The 21690-nt window shown below is 53.8% G+C and overlaps 2 protein-coding genes across 3 annotated transcripts; both read right to left on the reverse strand.

The window, feature by feature from the left end:
- Nucleotides 1-1051: 1051 nt before the first annotated feature.
- On the reverse strand, nt 1052-5242 carry DHH (desert hedgehog signaling molecule). The gene is made up of 3 exons (XM_068561941.1): nt 4940-5242; nt 1941-2202; nt 1052-1677 (listed from the first exon to the last, which is right to left on the reverse strand). The coding sequence occupies exons 1-3, from the start codon at nt 5240-5242 to the stop codon at nt 1052-1054; spliced, it is 1191 nt and encodes a 396-aa protein (XP_068418042.1).
- A 1985-nt stretch (nt 5243-7227) lies between these two features.
- Nucleotides 7228-19743, reverse strand: LMBR1L (limb development membrane protein 1 like). 2 transcript variants are annotated; one of them, XM_068560950.1, is made up of 17 exons: nt 19407-19741; nt 16093-16177; nt 14978-15011; nt 13787-13926; nt 13495-13598; nt 12721-12847; nt 12130-12198; nt 11928-11992; nt 11509-11581; nt 11333-11416; nt 11161-11237; nt 10520-10597; nt 10296-10369; nt 9971-10061; nt 9819-9885; nt 8032-8193; nt 7228-7829 (listed from the first exon to the last, which is right to left on the reverse strand). In XM_068560950.1, the coding sequence occupies exons 1-17, from the start codon at nt 19476-19478 to the stop codon at nt 7762-7764; spliced, it is 1470 nt and encodes a 489-aa protein (XP_068417051.1). In that variant the 5' UTR covers nt 19479-19741; the 3' UTR covers nt 7228-7761. The 2 variants fall into 2 exon arrangements, with proteins under 2 accessions (XP_068417051.1, XP_068417050.1); XM_068560949.1 differs by lacking the exon at nt 7228-7829 and adding an exon at nt 7840-7924 and having other exon boundaries at nt 19407-19743.
- Between the last annotated feature and the right edge of the window lie 1947 nt (nt 19744-21690).

Below are 21690 nucleotides of genomic sequence, written 5' to 3' on the forward strand. Positions count from 1 at the left end.
ATGCCCCCTCTACCCCCATACATCTGGGCTCAGCCCATCAGGAAGGATAGGTTCTAGCTCTCTGTCCAGGTTCTTTCTCTTGATCAAGAGTGTGTGGGGACTATCAGTTATGAATTAGCTAGGGATTCCCATGAGTCATCAGTTGGTCCAGTTACATCCCCCCAAAAAAATCAGCCCCATGTAGACCCCTTACACCAGAGTAGGATGGGGATTACGGTGATTCTTGAGGGAGGGACCAGGACTGCAGGTTAACAATTGGGGGCCAGAATTCTTTAAGTATCAGTACCCACAGTGGCCTGAGCCACCTTTGGAGCCCCTATGAACAGAAAAAGGACGTTTTTGGGTTTTCTTGTTCCTTGGGTAACCCTGGTCCCTCCAACAGTCGGTATGCAAACATGTGGGCAGAATGCTAGTCCTCTCTGGGTGGGAAAAAGAACTAGCAGCCTAGAAAAGGGCAGACTCTTCTGGTCTCTGTTGCTGGTCGACTGGGATGCCTCCTCTGAGAGGAGGAAGCAGGGTGGGACGACCTGCTGGGGAAGGAGAGGGGAATGGGAAGTAAAATATGGTTCCCTTTCTCCATACCCCCTTCCCCCAATCTGGAGGTAAATCACCATCTGAATAGAGATCTTTCCCAATAAGCTCCTGGAAGCCTTCCTTTTATTAGCCCGCTTGTAGGAAAATGTCAGATGTCAGATTGGCTCCCCTGTCAGATAACTGTTAACGTCGTGCCCCAGCCCCTCATCTTGCCAGGCGGGGCAAGCAGATCATTATATTACAATTTATAAATAGAAAATAAAATAAAATAATCGGGTGGGGCTGAGGCACTGGGGAAGAAGAGGAGAAATAGTCCTCGTCGACGAGTACCCATCATCAACCCCACCTACCTAGGACCCATCCTCTCAGTTAGAGGTTGCCCCTAAACCATCACATCCATTTTTCTCCCTATCCCTCCCTCCCTCCCAATCAGCATCGTCTGCTGCCCACACCCCCAGATCTCAGCCCGCACACTCCCGTTTAGGCGGATGCCACGAGGTTTCTATGCCTGGAGCGCTCAGTCCAGCAGCTCCTCCGCCAAGCGATAGAGGAACCGAGAGTACCAATGCATGCCAGTTGGCTGGACGGCCCCGCCCGGAAGCAGCGCCCCCAGCGCGTGCAGCAGGCGCAGAGGAGCAAAGGCGCGGTGCGCCCACTGGTGACTCTCCAGAACCGCGTAGCACGAGGCCAGGACATCATTGACCAGCAGCGTCCCGTGCGCTGTGAGCGGTGCGAACACACCCACGGCTTCCTCCCGCGCCACTCGGGCCACGCGCGCAGGCCGAAGGGCGTCCCCGCCTGGCGCCAGCACCGAGTCCCCAGCGCGCAGCCGGCGCGCGAACACCGGTGCAAAGTCGCTTGGCTCGGGCGCGGGCCCTCGAGCGGCGAACACCAGGTGCCAGGGAGTGAGCAACAGCTTGCGCGGGGGCCGCTCGGTCTCCACAGCCACGAAAGAGGCCCGGCGCTGCAAGTCCCGGTCCAGGAAGAGCAGCACGGGCGTGGGCACCACCCGGCCTGCCGCGTCTGCCGCCAGCACCCAGTCACCGCGGTGCAGTTCCCGCAGCCCCTTCCGCTCGCCGCTCCGCAGGCGCACGGTGGCATTTCCCGGAAAGCAGCCGCCTGCCCTGACCGCCAGTGAGTTATCTGGAGGGGACAAGCAGAGAGAGGATTGAATGGAGACCAGTTCTAGAATGTTAGTACAGATTGTCAAAGACGTGGGTCAAGCCCAGCGCAGACCTCACCAGTCCCGGAACAACATGCAAGTTCCAACGAATCTGGTCCTAACCTGGGCAGAAATGGAAGGGGGGTTTACAACACTAACGCCCGCGTGGTGTCCCCTAGAGTCGCAACAGGGCTGTGCACCCTCAGTTTCCCGGAGGGACCTCACCACCCACCCCATACTGTACCGGCTTTGACAGACACGTGGACGTGGTTTCGGGACTCGTAATAGACCCAGTCGAAGCCGGCTTCCACTGCCAGGCGCGCCAGCAACCCATACTTATTGCGGTCGCGGTCGGACGTGGTGATATCCAGGGCACGTCCTTCGTAGTGAAGTGAGTCCTGAGCGTGGTGGCCGTCCTCGTCCCAGCCCTCGGTCACCCGTAGGCGCACTCCGGGCCACATGTTCATCACCGCAATGGCCAGCGCGTTCACGCGCTCTTTACAACGCTGGCGGGGAATAAAGGAGTCAGTCTCCTCGGTACCACTACCACCAGCATGGGGGCTAAAGCGACCTGGACGGGCGGGTTAATTCTTCGTTCTCCCGACACCCCTCCAGTCCCTCCCAGATTTTGAGTGTCCTGAGGAAGTGAGAATCTGAATGGGTGTAGTCGCTAATCTATGCTCTCCAGAGCGTCGTTGGCGAACTGTGGGGTCACCCCTGAGATCAAGAGGGAGCGCCCAAACCTAGTTCTTTCCCCCACTTTTAATTTCCGCCCCTCATCCCTAGTTGTTCTGGGACCTCAGTTCAACCTGGGAGAGGGCAAGAGTGGAAAGAGCGGGTGTAAGCTTGGTCAGGGAGGGGTTGAGCAGCCCGGCTCCGCGAGAGGAGCCCCTGTTTTGGCCTGGACCCCGCCCCAAGCCCCGGCTGCCCTCCCTCAGCCTGATTCATCTTTTGTTTCGTTGCCTTCCCTGGCACCGGGCATCGCTTCCTTCCTTCCTTCCTCCTCCTCCTTTCAGCCCCTAGCATTAACCCTTTCGTGGTGCGAGTGCCCCCCACAGAGGTGCCCAAGCGGCGCCGTGCGGGATCTAGGCTGCTGGAAAAAGGGTTGGGGTGGCGGGGGCTGCGCGAAGTACAATGGCCATTCTCCCGGATGACTTAACCGAGCGAGAATCCCGGGCCGAGGCCGGGGACGCGCCGGGAGAAGCGGACTCAGCAGCTCCATCCACAAAGGCGCTTTTCAGCCGCCCCGGCTCAGGGAGAGGAAAGGGCAGAAAGCCGCGCCCCCCATCCCTGCTCCGGCCCGCCGGGTCCCCTCCCCCAGCGCGGCCAGCCCTCCCAGTTCCAGCTCAGGCTCCGCCAGCCCTGAGAGCCCCCCATCTCTCCGTCTCTGCTCCGGAGGCAGCGCAGAAAGGCGTGGGAGTAACACCTGAGAATAACGCGAGCAGCCCTTGCGCGGATCTGGGGGGCCCCCTGCAGGGTGGGAGTGGAGAGGAGGAAAAGCAGCAGCGGCTGGAAGCCTGCGCCGGGGGAGTGAGACCACGGTTATCTCGGCCGCTCCAGTCTGGGAGCCGGAGACCTTGGCGCGCACCACAGCACGGACCTCGCGGGAGGAGGCACAGAGAGGACAGCTTCCTTTTCTTCTCCCCGCTCTGACCTCTCCTCGGACTTGGTTTTCTCCTAACTGCCAGAGGGACGTTTCCCCCCTGCCCTTCTTCCCGAGTCTTCTACACCTCCGCAGGGTTGGAGAGGAGGGGAGGGGGAAGACAGGAAAAGTGGTAACTCCTTCCAACTTTTTGTCGTTTTGTCCCCTAAGGAGGCCCTGAGGCCTTGACCTGCGGGGGCAGCAGCCCAGTGCAGAGCCAACTCAATGGAGGCCTTTTGCAGCCAGGGTGTGGGAGATAAGCAGGACCGAGGGGGGTTCCCAGGCCTGTCAGAGCCTCTCCTGGGCCTATCCCTTGTTCTGCCCCCTCTGCTGCAGGTGGAAACCAGAGGAAAGGGTCAGGATATTCCATCCCTGGCCAGGAGGGAAAGAGTATCCCCTTCCCAATCTCTGGATAGGAGGAATGCTTCAGGGCAAGAGCAAGAAGGAATTCTTTCTCCCCTGGACAGGTTTTCCTAACAAAGTAACCTGGAAAACTATGGCAGTTAATCAGAGGAAATCCGTACCCCTCCCTCTCCCCCCCACCTCCCCACTCCATACACAATTAGGTGGTGTAATGGAAAGTGTATAGGACTTAGAATCAGGAGTCCTGAATTCTAGTCCCAGGCATGCCACTAATTAGTTTCAAGATTTTGATTAAATCACTTTTCCTCCTGGGGCCCAGCTCTCAGATGTAAAAATCGGAGGGGGGGTGGTGGTGGAAGAATGTGACCTCCAAGTTTCCTTCCAGCTCTGACATTTGAGATCACAGAGCAGAGGTGGTCCTTCACACCTCACCCTAGGTTGGTTAGGTTCTGGTTTGCAGCAGATGCTTAATACATGGTAGCTGAATTCATTTTAACCCTTTAATTCCAAGGAAAGTCCCTGAGCTACGCTGAGTTTGAGGGACACAGGAACCCTATGATTCTCAGGTGGGCCCATCTGTTCTTCCCAACAAAGATCACTTTTCACTTCAGGACAGTCGTTTAGACTCTAGAATAGCTTTACCTGGTTCTGGGATGCCTCCCCCGCACCAAAGACAGTTCTTGCCCAGCCCCTCCTCAGGTAGATGGCCTGATGACCTGACCCTTGGTCACCCCTTTCCCAGCCCCTTCAGTCTCTTGAGCCCACAGAGCTTTAACACAATCAGGTCAGGAGCCAGGCTAAGGGTAGAGCTTTCTGTCTGCTGCCTAGCCAGCTCCTGGCCCCCAGCTCACCCCAGCCCTTCCTGCCTGGCTCGGTAGCTGACCCCCGGTCCACGCCTCAGCCATTTCCCGTCTCGCCTGCCGCCATCCTCCTTTCCCCGCCCTCCCTGTCTCTCCCAGCTTCACTCTCACTAGTCCCTTCTCCCCCTCCCCATGCAGCCTCTCCCTGGATCCCTCCTGATCACTCAGTACAGCCAGCAGAGGTGTGTGTGTGTGAGTGTGTGTGTTTTGGTGGTGGTGGGGGTGAGTGAGGGGTGAGGAGTGTAGGTAGGTCCTTGAGATCAAGGTCTCTATAGATGAAGTCTAGCTCACGCCATCCCCCGTCCCCTCCGCCAGCTGCCGGAGGAGAGCAGAGAAATTGGCGGTGCCCTCGAGCAGGTGGGGAGAGGCCTTCCTTACCTCGGTCATCAAGCGGTCTGCACCACTGTTCTCCTCATCCTTGAAGATGATGTCGGGGTTGTAGTTAGGCACCAGGTCCCGGAAGCGCTCAGAGCCTCTTGTCACCCTCCCCTCGGCCGGCCCACTGGCGCCCAGGGTCCGCTCGGGCACGCTGGGCACAAATTGCTTGTAGAGCAGCGGCACGAGCTGCTTGCGCACGTAGCGGCGCCGGCCAACCGGCCCCCGGCCCGGCCCACAGCTCTGGGCCGGCAGCGCCAGAAGTGCCAAGCAGCACAGGGGCACCAGACTGGCCGGCAGCGCCATGGATGCAGCGGACTCGGGCCAAAAGGGAACGTTCTTGTCTTCACCAGCTCGCTCGTCAGTTGGGCATCTCCCCCTGCACCAGAGAGCGCAGCAGGCAGAGCTGCCCCCAGAGTGCCCTAGAGCTGTTGTGTCTCAGCACACCTGGCTGCCGCTAGCTCTGCCTACATACCTCCGGGGGGTCTGGAACCTGCTACTGACCGGCCATCATAGCAGGGAAGGGGGGTCGTGGGTAAGTGCCAACCCTGCCGGGCTCTGCCGTCAGGCTCCGGCTCTGCCAGAACGCCGGGGCTCCGCCTTAAGTGGCCCCTGGCCCCGCCCCCCGCCCTTCTCCCAGGACCGTCCCGCCCCCTACCACCGGGGCGGGGGCTCTAGTCGGCCACCGCTGGTCCACTTCGTTTCCACCCTGGAAACCAGGCAGGCACCTGCCTAGGAAATTCTAACAGCTGTACAGTCCTTGGCTGCCTGGATAAGCATCCCTCTACCTCTAAGCCTATGTGTGGCACCAAACCACCCTCCTCTGATACTCGAATTGGATCTTTGCTCTCCCCAAGCCTACCCTAGCAGGCCATGTCCCCCGCTATCACCTAGGAGCTATGGGATCCAATTTCTGCCCAAGGCCAGCCAAGCCCTTTGGGCACACAACCAGAGCCTCCCTTCTGTGGTCCTCCCCCAACCTCCCCCACTTCCATCTCTCCTCCTTAGCAGTAACCAAGACTGGAAGGGCTGGATACCAGGGGACCATTTTCCCTGGTAGCTTTGCAGTCTTCTGCTGGGAGCTTCCCCAGAATCAGGAACAGAGCTTCATAGCTATAGTCTGGTTTAGGACTTCAAACTTTTGTCCCCTCTCTTATCCTTGCCAAACACCCAACTTGTGGATTGGAAACTGCTGGAGGGCAGTGGGTACTTAAAGTCATAGTCTCTAACAGGCTAATGATCTCTTCCCTTTACCCTCCATCTAGTCACCTCTTTATCTTTCTCCTCTGCACCCCCTGGAGCCATTCGGGTCTCATCTCAGAGGCTTTGAGCCTGCAACAACACTTCACCCATTAATCTACTATCATTTAGAAATCTTTCTCTAAGAAACCTTCCCTGATGTCCTGACACTGGACCTCTATGTTTCCTTGAGAACCAGTAATTAACTGCCATCCATTGTGGTATGGTATTAAAATTATGTCACCCTTACTACACAAAGCAGTGCTTAAGCACAAACTTGAACACAATCTTAGCTGAGCACCTGGCCTATAGTAGGGTGCTCAGCAAGTATTTGTGGCAACTACACTCTTTTTTTTTCTTTGTATTCCATACTCACTCCTCACTCAGCTCCATGGCTAGCATTCACAGTAACTTTGTGTACATTAGAAAAAAGCAGCCCTTCCTCAAGCCACCTGATTGCCATTTGCAAGAAAAGTCATAGTAACTATACATAAGTGACTGTGAGGTGAATGGTGCCCCTAGAAGTTGTGCAATGTACAATCTACATAACCATGAGCGGAAACTTTGCCTCTACCCCCAACATAGCAGGGGGGCTTGCGGAGTATTCAAGGCACTGATAGCCTCGGGAAAGATGGAGTTAGGTTCTTCTCTGAGAATCATAAACCCTTGTCAGGCAGCCACTTCTTTTACTCTACATCCAATAGGTAGGTCAAGGAGAAAAGGGCTGGTGTAGGGGGGAAGGGGATATTATATAGGGGGATGTTATCCCATTCCTACACTGATGCCCACCTACCCCCAGTAACCAAGGCACAGAAATAAGGCCTGGGCATAGGGAAAAGTCAGGTGACCAGCCAGCTCTAAGGAAGGCTAAGGGAGGAGGAGCTTCCCACTGCCTAATTGTATGGTCTAACACCAGACCCAAGTCCCCAAAGGTCACTGAGGATGCGGATGGAGGGGAAGGGAAAGGATGGTTGGAAGGACCCCTCTGTTTCTCTCTGTAGACTCAGGACTGGTGGGAGCAAAGCTGTTCAAACAGACACAGAGACAGGCCCTTTAAAAAACCAAAGCAAACCCTGGGATCAACTTTATTGCTGATGGTTGTGGTCTCTTCCTCCCTATGCCCCCGTCTCTCCAGTGGTCCATAGCTCTTCCAGGATAGCACAGGGCTTAGGCTCTGCTGGGCCAGAGGCAAGGGAGACAATCTGCCTCCCAAGTCTGCCCCCAGATCAGTCCCTCCCCTGCCCCCACCCCACCCTATTGCACATAAAATCATGTAAACATGGCTATGGGCATGGCCCGGAACAGCAGTGAGGCAGATTGATGTGTAAACGAATTTGGGACCAGGAGCCAGGCCCAGTCACCCAGCCCCACCTCACGCTGGGGCCCACAGTTAAATCTGGAAAAGCAGGGGGGCCTGGTCCCAAACTCTGGCTCAGATGATGCAACAGTGCAGACAGCTCAGCTCCCCTATTCCACCCACCCTTTCAGATTCCAGGTCCTGAGGTCCACCCACCCCTGGGCACCCCTCCAGGCCTGGGCAGCAGATGGCAGTGTCCAGTTTTCTCTCTCCCACCCCCAGCTGGAGGTCACTGGTGCTGGGTCTTCCTAGATGCCCGGGGGAAACCGGAGACTGGCAACGGCAGTCTGTCCAGCCCTGCGGAAGAGGCAGGGTGGGCTGTCAAAAGCGGGGTATGGGTTCAGTCCTCAGGGATAAGACAACCAAGCCACAGAATGGGTGGATGAGGTATGCTGCAAACAAAGCAGACAGCATGCCATCTCCCCTGTTGGGATGACAACTGTTCCAGAGGGCTCCACCCCACAACCACCCTACCAGCCTCACCCCCACTCCCTCTCACCAAAGGCCCGGATCAGCTCTGCCCGCACAGCTGCGGTGAAGGTTTTCACCAAACAGAGAGTGGTGAGGCCCGCGAAGGCTGCGTTGTAGAGGAACACGATGTAGAAATTGCCCAGCCAGTTGAAGCGTCCAAAGTCACCCAGAAGGTCCAAACGAGTGAGCCCTGAAGTACAAAGGCCAGGATGGGACGTAGGCTCCCCAACCCTTCCCTGGCTCAGAGCCCAGCTTTCTGCTGCCTCCTGGTGGCCACATCTCAACACTGCAACTGATAGGTTGGCTTCTATTCATTAGTTATTCCTGTCTCCCAAGCTCTGTCTCAGGGACAGTTCAGGGCTGTTGAAGAAAGTGTCAGCAGCTAGGCTTGCTTTAACTTCGCTTCCAGAGTTTGGCATCTTCTCCTCCCATGGGGGGTCCCCTCTGGCTCCAGGAGTCCTGAGGAGCATGCTGGGCCTGCTACTTGTTCCTGGGCCAGGAGCCAACAAGCAGGTCACCAAATGTTTTTTTCAGTAGACAGAGCAGTGCGGAGGCTAAGAGCTCTGACTCTGATCATGGCTGCTTTGGTTCATATCCGAACTCCACCCTATCTAACTGTGTGATCTGGGGCAAACTCCTTAAACATCTGTGCCTCAGTTTCTTCAACTATAAAGTAGAGAAAATAATGGGACTGTGAGAATTAAATGAGACAACACACATAAAGCACTATATGTGCCAGGCACTATTCCAACACTTACCGAGCCCCTAACAATAATAATATAATCATCATAAATTTAAATTCTGGAGCCCTGCCACCCCCACTTAAAAAATATTCCTACCAGCATCCAACCTAAAGGAACTAACTTTAGGTGGACCCAGAGGCCAAGTTTCCTAAATCGCCATGGCATAAGTACAAATGGTAGAGTAGAGAGAATATGAACTTAAGAATCAAGTAGAACTGATTTAAATACTAAATCATGTACAGTATATGGATGATGATGGCGGGGAGGTGGGGAACCTATGCAACTCCCCTGCTACCTTGGGTGAACCAGTTACACTTTTGAACATTTTCACCAGGTAATGCTAGATCATAGCTAAAGATGGGAGAAGAATTGAGCATGTTATTTGATGCCCAGCGTGTAGAAAAAGCACTGGACTGGGGTTCAGGAGACAGAGGTTCTAGCCTGACTTGGCTTTGCTTCAAACTAGCTGTATAACTCTGGGTAAATCAATTAGCTTTTCTGTTTCTCATTTTTTTTCTTTTTTTTTTTTTTAATCTTAGTTTGGCCACGCAGCGCGGCAAGCCAGGATCTTACTTCCCTGACCAGGGACGGAACCCACACCCCCTGACGTGGAAGTGCGGAGTCTTAACCGCTGGACCGCCGGTGAAGTCCCTGTTTTTTGTGTTTTAAATGAGAATGTTGGGACTTCCCTGTCGGTGCAGCGGTTAAGACTCCGTGCTTCCACTGCAGGGGGCGAGGGTTGATCCCTCATGCCACAGAAAAAGAAAGAACTGTTTATCAGATGATCCACTGCAAAAGATTTGGGGGGAAGTGGTGCTTCTCCACCAAAAAAAAAATGGAAGTAAGTAGGGGAGGCTGTAGCAAATGGAAAAAGTATGAGCTTTGAACCAACACTACTCTGAAGCTCAGCAGAGCATTTTATAGAACCTCTGTTTCTCCATCTGTATAATGGAGATAACCCTTCCTCATAGGTTTGTTGTGGGAATTAGAGAGAGCATGAATATAAAGTGTCTGCTTAGTACCAGTAGGTACTCAAAAAAAGCCAATTCTCTTACCTCCTTTTGCTACTCACCCAGGGTTCGAGAGAAGACAGGAAGCGCTGAGCTTAGGACCAGGAGACAGACACAGTTCCCAATTATCTGAGTGGGAGTAAGGAAAGGGCAGGTCAGGGTAGCAGAGCTGCCAGCACCGAGCGCCCAGGCACGCCCCCCCCAGGCCAGTTACCTGCGTCATGGCTGTGTCATGCCATCTGGGCCGCAGTCCCCAGAAGAGTGGAGAGCTGTAGAATCCCACGACCGAGGAAACCATCAGGTAACTGTCACTGGGTTAGGGAAGAACTGGTCTGCTCCCAAGGATTAATGCCTCATCTCAAAGGGAACAGACCTCTCTCCCCCAGCGCTCCTTTCAAATCAAGTCTTTTCCTTCTTTCTGAACCCCGGGGTAGCCAAGTCTTGCCCCCTTCCCTATCACTCCCACTGTAGCTCTGCCCAGCAACCCAGAGGAGACAGGTTTGGTGAAGAGAGGCAAAGGTGGGTTTCCAGAAAGATACAAGATGAGTACGACCTGAACGACGGCACCAAAGGAGCCCAGCTTGGAGAAGGAGACCTGGCCCAGGGAGGCACCCTGAGAGACGGAGCAATGTCACTGGGCAGCACGCCCCACCACCATCAATGCCACCTGCACCCAGCCTACCCTCTGGCCTCAGCCTCTGCCCCCTCACCCGGCCTTTCTTAGGCCCTCCCCAAAAGATACGGTGAGAGGGCAGCCCAGTACCTGCATGCCCCGGGGCATGGCAGCCTCATCGATGAGCAGCTCCAGGATGTGGATGGCCACAGTGAGCACAGACAGACCCTGTGTGAGGCAAGGTCATGGACTCCCATCCCTGTCCCAGCCCACGGTTGTATCCAGAGTTGAACGTTCAGAGCAGACGCTCTGGTCCAACATTTTCAGTTTCCAGTTAGCTGTGTGGGACCTCCTGAAGGCTGATGCTAGCAACAGAGCACCTTTGAGGGTATTATAAGATGCACCCTCTCCAGATGGAAGGATTGCAAAAAGGCCAAATAGAAAAATATACCTCTTCCTCCAGACAAATAAGACTTACTCCCAAGTCCAGGATGTAGCAAATGGGGGGATGGACTGGATTTCGACCCTTATTTTCACCCCAGAGCAAACCTGCATAACTGCTTAGGCCCTGCGTGGCCTTGGGCAAACTCCTTAACTTCTCAGTTTCGTCATCTACAAAATGGGAACTGATGTGCTCAGCACAAGGCGGGACACAAAGTAGATACTCGTTGAGAGGCAACTACTATTACTGATGATAACCAGGTCCTTGCATCTCCTCCCTGCTCCCTGAGAAGGCCTAAGGTACTCGAGGGCCTACTACCTCCCACCCCAACCAAGGCTGGTATCCGTACCGTCAGTACCAGCAAGCACAGCATGGCCAGCGGGTAGCCCAGGTTCCGCTGCCAGGCTGAAGCCTTCCGCCGCTTCTCTGTGCAGGGATGGGAAGCAGTTAGCAAGGGCCTAGGATGAGGCGCTATTCTCCTTGGGGAAAGCAGGCATCCCAGTGCCTACCAACCCACATACCCAGCAGGACCCTCTGTGTCTGCAGAGCTAGGACCTGTCTGTGCAGCAGTTCCATGTCCAAGGGCAGCCAGCAGGAAGTGGGATCTGAGGGCAGAGAAGACGGTGCTGGCCCAAGTCCTGCACAGGCCCTGCCCAAGCCACGCTCACCATCCCAACTGGGAAGAGCTGCGTCTCACTGCAAATCCTGCGGGTCAAAGCTGCCTCCTCAAAGGCTGAGCAGTGCAGCTGCTCCTCCAGGTCCTCCAGCAGCTGTGGGCGGGGGAAAGCGAGGGATGGACTGTCAGAGGCTCCCTGATCCCAAAGGCCCCAGGAGAACCCTGCTCATCTCAGGGCTCCTTTGTCCTATTCCTTCCCCTACCCTCAGTCACCACCCTGTGGCCAGCCACTTTATCCAGTCCCTCCCAACTGCCTTGTGTTCTGCTTTGTATGTCTGGTGACCAGCTCCAGGTGATGAGGGTCAAGGATACAGGGGCCAGCAAAGGCTGTGGCCCTCTGCAAGGTGTGTGCTGCACAACTGTAGGGTTGCTTCATTGTTTGGCTCCAGCTTTGCAGGAAGCCCGCCCTGCAGGATCAAAGGACAAGGAGCACTACATACCCGGGGCTTGACCAGCAGCTTCCCAGTGACCGAGAACATGCGGGCGAGACCTAGCGGAGTGCACACTGTGGGGACAGGAGCCAGTCACCTGCCAGACCCTTCTCTCTACCGCTTCCCCTACCCACCCTTCCATTCCGTCTTCCACCCTGGTTGCTCTGGCCTGAGGACCTTACCCATTCCCTCCCAGGTCCTGAACACTCACCCAGGAGCAGCAGGACCCCGAGGAAGGAGATGCAGGAGTAGAGGTAGGGGAGGTAGTACTCCCAGAAGTCTAAGGGTAAAAACAAGTACATCAGCCTGTCTCTCTCCTCCTGCTTACTGGGGGATGACAGGCCTCAGAGTCTAGGCAAAGGCACGACACAAAAGCCTATAGGGGTTAGGAAAGTAATGTAAATGAGGAAAGCTGGCCAGCAGAAGAGGGAGTGGCAGAGACCATAGCAAACTGGAGATCCTAAGCCCTATCTAAAGGGCACAACCACTATTTGGCCCAAGTCACTGGGGCCTAGTGTGGCCAGATCCTCAACCTTGTCAAGCAAAGCCAGAAACCTGGATATTAATGTCAAATCTCCCCGTTTCAATGGACTCACATTTTTTTAAATCATTGCCTGGGCCCCAACGGAACACCTGTACAGGTTGGATTTGGCCTGAAATCCATCAGTTTGAAACTTCAGTCTCAGGGAGAAGGTCCCAAACCTCTCCACTTTAGAGGGATACAGTTGGTCCAGGCAAGGGAACATCAGCCAGCTGAAGAGTCACCCAGCCTGGAGGGTGGGGAGGAAGCTGGCCTTCTCACCATAGAGGGACTCCCTGCTGGCCTTATTGTTGTCCACGATGGCTGACGCCACCCACACCATTCCCAGCACCAGCAGAGTGAGAAGCGTCAGCATCACCACCGTCTCGTAGACCCGGGCCAGGACACCCTACAGGAGGAGGCAGTAGGTGGGGGGGGGGGGGCGGGCAGTGTGGGGAAGGAAGGAGACGGCAGAGGTGGCAGCTTGGCTAGGGAACCAGAGAGGACCGGATTCAGGAGGCAGCGGAGGGCGTTTCCCTCTTATTCTCCTAAGTCACTCTGTCCTCCTACCCCACAGTCCGGGATCATTCCCTCTACTGGATATTCTTCATTTGCAATCCCCCTCCCCAGATCCCTTCTCCATCCTTGTCTTGCCCTGGGAGGCTGACCCCGAGGTCTGTGTCACATAAGCTCTTTGCCCTCTGGTTTCCTGTTCACCTTGCCCAACGGGAAGGGCTGGCAGGAGAGTGGAAGGTAGGAAGAGAAAGAGTCCAGGGTATTTTTTTGTGTTTCCTCCCACCTTGGGCACCTTTGACACTAGTTCCTCTCCTGGGTGGCCACACTTCCCCAGCTTCCACTATCAGTGGGTTCCAGAAATTATTTCTTCCTTTGGCTTAGGGGTGGTAATGACTTCCTGTTGTCAATAGTGCCTCAAGCTCCTTAATGCTGATTAAACCTCTGCAAATAGTCTCTTCATTAAAATCTCTTCAGTTGAACCATCTCAGTGGACTTCTGTCTCCTGTCTGCACAGATTGATTGATACATTCCCCCACTCACCTTTTTGGAGCCAGCGAAGCCCTCAGACTCAGTGAAGAAATATGCAAAGGGCATGAGGAAGATAAGGGACAAGTTGGAGAAGAGGAAAACGAGGTTCCAGAGGCCTAGAGCGAAAAAGGAGAAGCAGAGATGGTCATTCAGGGGGGACCCCAACCCACTGGGGACTGACCACGTGGCAGGGAAGGCGGGAGGGATGGGGTGCTCTATGACTGATTAGCCCCAGGCTGTCTGTGTCTGCCCTACCCTATCTGCTCCCTATCCCCACCCTCAGCTGCAACCAGGATCGATGTACCATGGATGAGGGAGCCGTTGAGCCACTGGATGTAGTAGTTCCGAGGCAGTGAGAGCAGCACCTCGTTGCTGATGATGGAGAAGGGCAGGAGCAGGACAGCACCCAGGGCGACTGCCAGGGTGAAGGTACACAGCTCGAGCCTGGGCAGAGAAGGGGTAGTGCCTCTGATTAGCTCAGACACTCACTTCCCTGGGCCCAAGAAGCCCCATTCGTCCCCACAAGCACTTGTGACTTCTCCTAGAACCAGCTGTAGCAGTGACAGACCTAAGGAAAGAGCTGTCTAGCTGGGGCTCTACCCACTGCCTCCCCACCCTAGCCCTTACCTCCAGGAAAGCCTTGGCATGTGGGATGGGAACACCTCAGGCATTTATGGGAAACTGGTCACCTGCCATGTCACTTGCCCAGACTGCCCCCAGGAATGTGGTCCTCCCGCACTTGCCTATAGGGTGTGCCAGGCATGATGCCAAGTTAAGGGGCCTGACTTCTCTGCTCAACTCAGGGAAGTGGATTTCTGAGCTTGCCTTCTTCAGCCTGGACAGAGCAGGGTCACCCCATATGGCTATGCCCTATGTGAAGGTACTAAGGTAAAGGGGGGACAAGGGGAGTTGAAACCCAGCTCCATAGCCAAGGCCTGTGCCCTGGGCTGCATCAGCTGAAAAGAAGGGACAGTTATCTAGTTGGTCCATGCGAGGTGAGGGCGGGGGTTGCCTTTTAATCTGTGGCCTGTTGAATCAGAGGGGTCATCTCTATATTCTTCTCTTTAGGTGCTAGTGAATAATAACAGCCTAGAGTAAGGGCCATCCTCTCAGAACTAAGCACGCCCCGCCTTTGGGGGTTCCACCTTCCCATCCCCTGCTGTTTCCATCAGTCTGTATCCCCACCCCACTCCCTCTCCAGTGGCTGCTGGGAAGTGAACTCAAGCTGGAGCCACTTCTGGTGACTCAGGCCCGCAGAAGAGGCTTCAGAGTTCCTGGGCAAGAGGCTGCTTGAAGCTCCCGGCCTAACCAGGGAGACAGGAACAGCAGCTTTTCCAAGCATCCCCAGGATAGCGTAAAGCCAGAAGAAGCCAGAAATGGGGCGGAAGCAGAAACTCTCTCTTCTGACACCTTACTCTCCCCCAGCTCCAGGGGCCTCACTAGATCCCAGCTTCTAAAGGCTACTAGTGCCAGGTGCTGAGGCAACGACACTTACGCAATCTTGTTGACTGTAGCATCTTCATCATCCGCTACAAAGGACAGAGGCGTGGGGAAGAGGCAGGCCATCAGTGTGCAGCTCTGGGAGCCATCTGTGTTGCAGTGTGCTCTCCTGCTCCCACCTGCCTCCTGAAAGAAGGGCCTGGGCCCACTGAGGCAGAGCTGGACAGGAGGCCCTGGGAGAGCTCACACTATGAACCCCACAAGCTATTCTCTGGCCAGGGTGGCAGCTTAAAAATCAGTGGTCCCAGGTGGAGAGAGTATGGACCAGAAATTCCCCCACTTCCCTCCTTCCCCAGCTCTCCTCCATCATAGGTTCCTCTCTGTAAGCCGCAAATACAATGAATGACTGGTCTGTGAGGTTAGTTACATCAGTAGCTAGGTATAGCAAAGGGAAATGGCAGTGGGGGGGGGGGCAGGGGGGGAGGGGAGAATCATGGAGAAAGTCCCCAGGGAAATCACACTGAGGACTAGCTGCCTTCTTGGCTGAGGGCGCATAAAGCCGTCTGGAGGGGAGGAAAGGTTCAGGCCAGGACAGGAAGATCTGGACGGGCTGGAGCTAGGAACTGGGGTAAGTGTGTCCCTCTCCTTAACCACACAATGCCTACAGAAAGCTTTAATCTGAACGCTCTACCAAGAGAAAGGTCACCATCACCAGGTCCTGGGGCCCCAGTGGTCAGGGCGGTCTCTGGTCCTGGGTATAGGAGCACTAGGAGAGGAGATGACAGAGCTTGTGCCCATGATAACATTCACCCTGCAGTTGCCTGCTTTAGGTTCACAGAGAGCTTTCACATTAGCCATCATATTTGGTCTACACAATGACAGTGGACTGGGTAGAGACTGTTAGGCTCATTTTGTAGAGGATGAAACTGAGAGTCATAAGAGTTACATTACTTGCCCTGTGGCTCTGTTAGTTGAGGGACTTCCATCTAGACTTTCCACTCTACCACCTTGTCTCTGCCTGTGGAGCGGGGGAGGCAGAAGAGGCAGAGGCTCCAGAACAGCCACCTCTCCTTTCCCAGCAGGCACCATAGGCCTCTTCCCTTGAGGCTGGTGCCATGGCAACGGGAACACTGGCAGAGGGCAGGCAGAAGGGTGAGAAGTCACAGGTACCTGTGGTGAACTCAGCAGGCTTCTTGAAGTGGGTCAGGGCGATGTGGCAGAGGATGTAGAGTGTCGCAAACAGAAGTGTTGAAATCTGTGGCAGAGTGCGAGAGAGATGAGAAGCTCTAAGCCCCACGCGTTTCACAGCCCCAGTGGCCTCTCTCTTCCACAGGGACACTTTCCCAAAACTAGGCTCCATACTTCCAGGGGTTCCATCTTTCTCCCCAGTACTTCCTTCTATTCAAGGCCTCAGGGGCCTATAAGAAGCATCAGACAGGGGCTGTCCCATGCACTTGGGAAAACAGCACCATGCCCAGCTCTACAAGGGTTTTTTCCTAGGAAAAAAATAGTTCCAACTGAACCCTGGTTGGTAAATTGTCAGAGAAGACTCCTAGAGATGCACATATCCACACACCTGAAACAGGCCACAGAACCAGAGGGAATTTACTTCTAGCACATTATTGGAAAAGGAAGCAGGTTTGAGGGGAAGAAGGGGATGTCTGCATTGTCCTGGTGCTCCACCCCCCTCTTCCTCCACTCCCACCTTGATCCAAGCTCTAGGAGAAAATAAGTAGGAATCATGTTCCTAGTCCAACTCAGAGCTTCTACTCTGTTTATTCAGGGGCCCTGAAGGATCAGGTCTGCTCTGGGCCAAACTAGAGCCTCTTTGATGCCCTGTCCTTAATAGTAGGTTTTTTTAAAAAAATTATTTGATTTATTTATTTTTGGCTGTGTTGGGTCTTCGTTTCTGTGCGAGGGTTTTCTCTAGTTGCGACAAGCGGGGGCCACTCTTCATCGCGGTGCGCAGGCCTCTCACTATCGCGGCCTCTCTTGTTGTGGAGCACAGGTTCCAGACGCGCAGGCTCAGTAGTTGTGGCTCACGGGCCTAGTTTCTCCGTGGCATGTGGGATCTTCCCAGACCAGGGCTCGAACCTGTGTCCCCTGCATCGGCAGGCAGATTCTCAACCACTGCGCCACCAGGGAAGCCCAATAGTAGGTTTTAATTGGGGCCCCACATCTATAAAGTTTCTAGAGCTGGCATCAGCCCCTTTAAAAGCTATCAATCCCTGGTTCCTACCTAAGGTGATTTCCAACTGCAGGGTAGGCCTCAAAGGGTCTGTCCCATGCCCCTGGGTGACTAGTCCTCCAATGGACAGTTATGGCAGGACTTGGCCAGGTTATTCTACACATGCATGCATCGCTACTCTACCGCAAGTAAGCTGCTGTTGCCCAGGGGAGGAGCCACTGGACAGCTTGGCTCCACAACCAGGGCCAGAGAATCTTGAGATTTTATTGTGTTTGAAGTAGGCAGGATCAGGGACTTCCCTGGTGGCGCAGTGGTTAAGAATCCGCCTGCCAATGCAGGAGACACGAGTTTGAGCCCTGCTCCAGGAAGATCCCACATGCCACAGAGCAACTAAGCCTGTGCACCACAACTACTGAGCCTGCACTCTAGAGTCTGGGAGCCACAACTACTGAGCCCACGTGCCACAACTACTGAAGCCCGCGCATCTAGAGCCCGTGCTCCGCAACAAAAGCAGCCACCACAATGAGAAGCCCGCGCACCGCAACAAAGAGTAGCCCCCGCTCGCCGCAACTAGAGAAAGCCCGCACACAGCAACGAAGACCCAACGGAGCCAAAAATAAATATATTAAAAAAAAAAAAAAAAAAAGAAGGCAGAATCAGTCTCATAGGTGCTCCAGTCCCCAAGAGGAGCTGACCCTACAGGGAATCTGCACACAGCTATCTATGCAAAGAGAGAAGCCATAGACCCCAGAAGAACCAAGGGTCCAGGACAAAACTGTAGCTTTTAATATCAGGGAAGTAGGGTAGAATGAGCCACTCAGATTGTAACTGCAAGATTTTTACTGCCTAGTGCTCTGCCCTGGGCTTGCTTAATAAGCAGGAAGGTGGGAGGGCTCAAAAGGTCAGACTGGAGTTCCACGCAGTTCCATGCAGTTCCAGCAGAGTCTAGGTCATTTTCTAGAGCAGGGGATTGGAGCCAGGTGGGAGAGGTACTGGAAGCCTTCAGGCTGCCCTTGGCCAGCACCGATGTCCTCAACTAATGGGACTAAAGCATGGGGGTGACAGCCAGGAGGCTGCTTCTCTGTCCAAGGTCTCATCCCTCCCTGTTCTCTAGGAATGTGGGTCTCTGGCTCTACACTGTCTCAAGGCCTGGGTGTGCCTCCATGATATGCCCAACCCTGCCATGTGGAACTCTCCACTAAGAAACACACAAGGAAAGCTTCCTGAAAGCAGATCTGGAGTTCTACACATGGACAGATACACTCCCTACTTTTCAGTCATCACAGATAAGGGCAGACCTAGTTATGCCGTGGCTCACTTTAGCCCTCCTCCAATCTGAGGCTGCCCAGGGCAGACTAGAGCCAAGTCTGAGAAAAATGAAGGATGACCCCATCAGTGGGTTCTCCACTCACTAACTTCTATTCTTCTAAACCTTTCCCTTTCCCTTTAGTATTTGGGGGTGAGGGCTACCCTGGGGAGCTCCAAGGGAGGAGACAGAGGAGAAAGGAGAGAGATGAAGAGTTCAGAGCAGGCCTGAGAAAGATGCAATCCCCTAAACTCCACTGGGTGCCCCTGGCCCAGAAGCAAGGAGTCCCTTGCTGTGTGGCAGTTTCAGCTGTTACTCTAGGTGGCAGTGAGGCTGTAAGGAAAGCAGCCAGGTGCCCTCTGTAGCACCAGGGAAAACCACTCACAGGAAATCCCTGAATGGCTGGGAAGCTAGGAAACTCGGCTTGCAGGATTTCTAACAAATACCAATAAGGGGGAGGAAAAGAAGGGGAAATTTTAGTTGTTCTCCATCTCTACACAGTAGAATCCACCTCAGCAAGAGTACTTTCTTCTAAAGTGGGAAACCCAGCAAAGTCCACTGTTCGTCTCCCCTTCATCAAACATTATTTGGGTTTGAGGGGTAAGTGCAAATAAGCCTTCCCCCAGCCAAACTCATCCCTCTCCGACCATCTGACTAAAACCGGCAGGTTCACCAGACTCCCAGACACACGAAGACCTGCACTCCGAACACGGGTGGGAGTGGGGGACAGGAGGGGGGAGGGGCGTGTAGAGTGGTAAGAACGGAAACCGATCGGCTTTGTTTATCGCGCAGCTACCCAGCTGACCCGATCTAGGGATTCGCCAGCCCGAGCACTGGTCGGACCGGGGCCCTTCGTCGTTCGCCCCTGGACCAAGCAGGGTCTGCCGGCGCTCTGAGCGCAGGTGGTCTCACTCCGACCCGGACTCTCCCTCTACCGCGACTCCCGTTCCCCACTTGGTCCTACCCTTCCTGCCCGGGTCCCGCACTCACAATGCACTCGCGGACCCTCTCGTGGAATAACTGCTCTCGCACGGATAGCACTTCGTAGTCAGCTGCTTCCATACTCTGCTCAGCATGACTGGGGCGCGGGTGTCTCCGGGCCCGGGGAGGACCAGCGGGGATGAAACCGCCGCCGCCAAGCACCCGGACCCAGCGAAGGAGCCTTTTTTTGCAGCCTGTGACGGAGACTTAGAGTAATCTGGGGCTCAGATTCTGTCGTCTGGACGCCCTTCCCTTAAAGGGGCAGGCACCCGCGGGCCTCGTTTTAAAGGGCCCCGGCCCCCCGCTGCTCCCTCCCCTTTAAGGTCAGGCTTCCGTAGAGTTTCAACGCAGACACCCGCCGATAGGCACGCTAAGAGGAAGCGCAAGTCCCGGTTCTATTTTACTAGAGTCAGAGTGACAACACAACGGATGGGCGGGATCATTCCAGAGAGCGGAACTCATTGGCTCCTAAGGAGCTGCCGCTCTTCACTAGAGGAACGCTGATAGGCTCGCCCCGTGGAAAGAGGCGGGATCTTTGGGGCTTACCGGTGCTCGTTCTAAAACTAAGCAACTGACTTTTTCACCTCCCGTAGTTGATAAGCAACGAGTGTGACCTTGGTTAAATAAGCCCTTTGGATCAGGCCATCCAGGTGGGATGTGACAGCACCATAGGGTTCCGAAAGGTACCACTGCTCAGTAACACAAGGCCCGTAGTAGCATTTTCTTTTTTTTTTAAATTTAATTTATTTTTTTATACAGCAGGTTCTTATTAGTTATCTACTTTATACATATTAGTGTATATATGTCAATCCCAATCTCCCAATTCATACCACCACCACCACCACCATCCCCTCCCGCTTTCCCCCCTTGGTGTCCATACGTTTGTTCTCTACATCTGTGTCTTTATTTCTGCCCTGAAAACCGGTTCATCTGTACCATTTTTCTACGTTCCACATATATGCGTTAATACAGGATATTTGTTTTTCTCTTTCTGACTTACTTCACTCTGTATGACAGTCTCTAGATCCATCCACGTCTCTACAAATGACCCAATTTCGTTCCTTTTTATGGCTGAGTAATATTCCATTGCGTAGTAGCATTTTCTGAAAGTGTTTATTGTGGGGTGAGGAACCCACTGCCGCCACGGAGTTTTCACCCAGTCACTTTTGTGGGAGCCCTAGTGTATGCTAGAACAAATACCAAAGAAAAGTGGATAAGAAACTACAGAAATATCCATCTGAAACTTTGTGAGGAAATGCCCACAGGGGATCATGGGCTGAGTCAAACGTTAGCTGACCACCTACCAAGTGCCACTCACTTTATAGATTTTATCTCATTTTACCCAGGGAAAGGTATTATGATTAGCATTTTAGAGATTAGAAAATGGTGAGAGGTTGTCACAAGGGATGCAAGTTACCTTCCTGTGACCTTGATACATGTACTGTTTGGGAAGTCCCACCTTCATGAAGTTAAACCCTTCCTCTAAGGTGGAGGGAGCAGTACAGGGAAACTTAAAAGAAGGGCTGAGTTTTGCAAAGCCCCCCACTGAAGAATAAGAGCGCAATTCTAAAGGACTAGACTGTGTCCCGTTACTATCTGAGCAAGAGTCAGGGGCCAGAATGAACAAATGAATTCTGTACTCTTGAAACAGGGCATGTACTTTTATCTCTATTCTGTTTCCCCAGTGATTTGAAGTAGAACCTTGGGAAATAAAAAGCATATACTTGTATATACATACATATTTGTATTTGTGTGTATGTTATATATAATATACTACACATGTGTATGTATATATGTATACATATATATATATGTCTTTGGTAGTAGCAAGATAATGAGAGGACGTGAATAGCTGATTTCCCTTTTAGCAGTGAAGCTTGGAGTGAAGAGAATCCAGTGGGGAGAGTGGGCAGAGATAGAAAGGGAAGATAGCTGGCTGGGTCCTTGGCTCTGTTGCAGGGAAGGAAAGGAGAGCACAGGGAGGTGGCTTGGGCCTATCCCGTGACCCTGGTGCTTAACTCTTATCTTTATCTCAAGCCAAAGTACTTTAACGATCTTGTTAAAACACAAATCAGATCTGTCCCTGCTCAAAATCCCTCAAAAGCAATCCATTTGCACTTAGAAATTCACCTGCCTTAAAGTAAGAATACCAAGCCCTGGGAATTCCCTGGCCATCCAGTGGTTAGAACTCGGCACTTTCACTGCCGAGGGCCCAGATTCAATCCCTGGTCTGGGAACTAAGATTCCACAAGCCTCTTTGCAAATGAACCAACTGACAAAGGATTAATCTCCA

Source organism: Eschrichtius robustus, chromosome 13 (assembly GCF_028021215.1).
Source record: "Eschrichtius robustus isolate mEscRob2 chromosome 13, mEscRob2.pri, whole genome shotgun sequence".
Lineage (NCBI taxonomy): Eukaryota > Metazoa > Chordata > Mammalia > Artiodactyla > Eschrichtiidae > Eschrichtius > Eschrichtius robustus.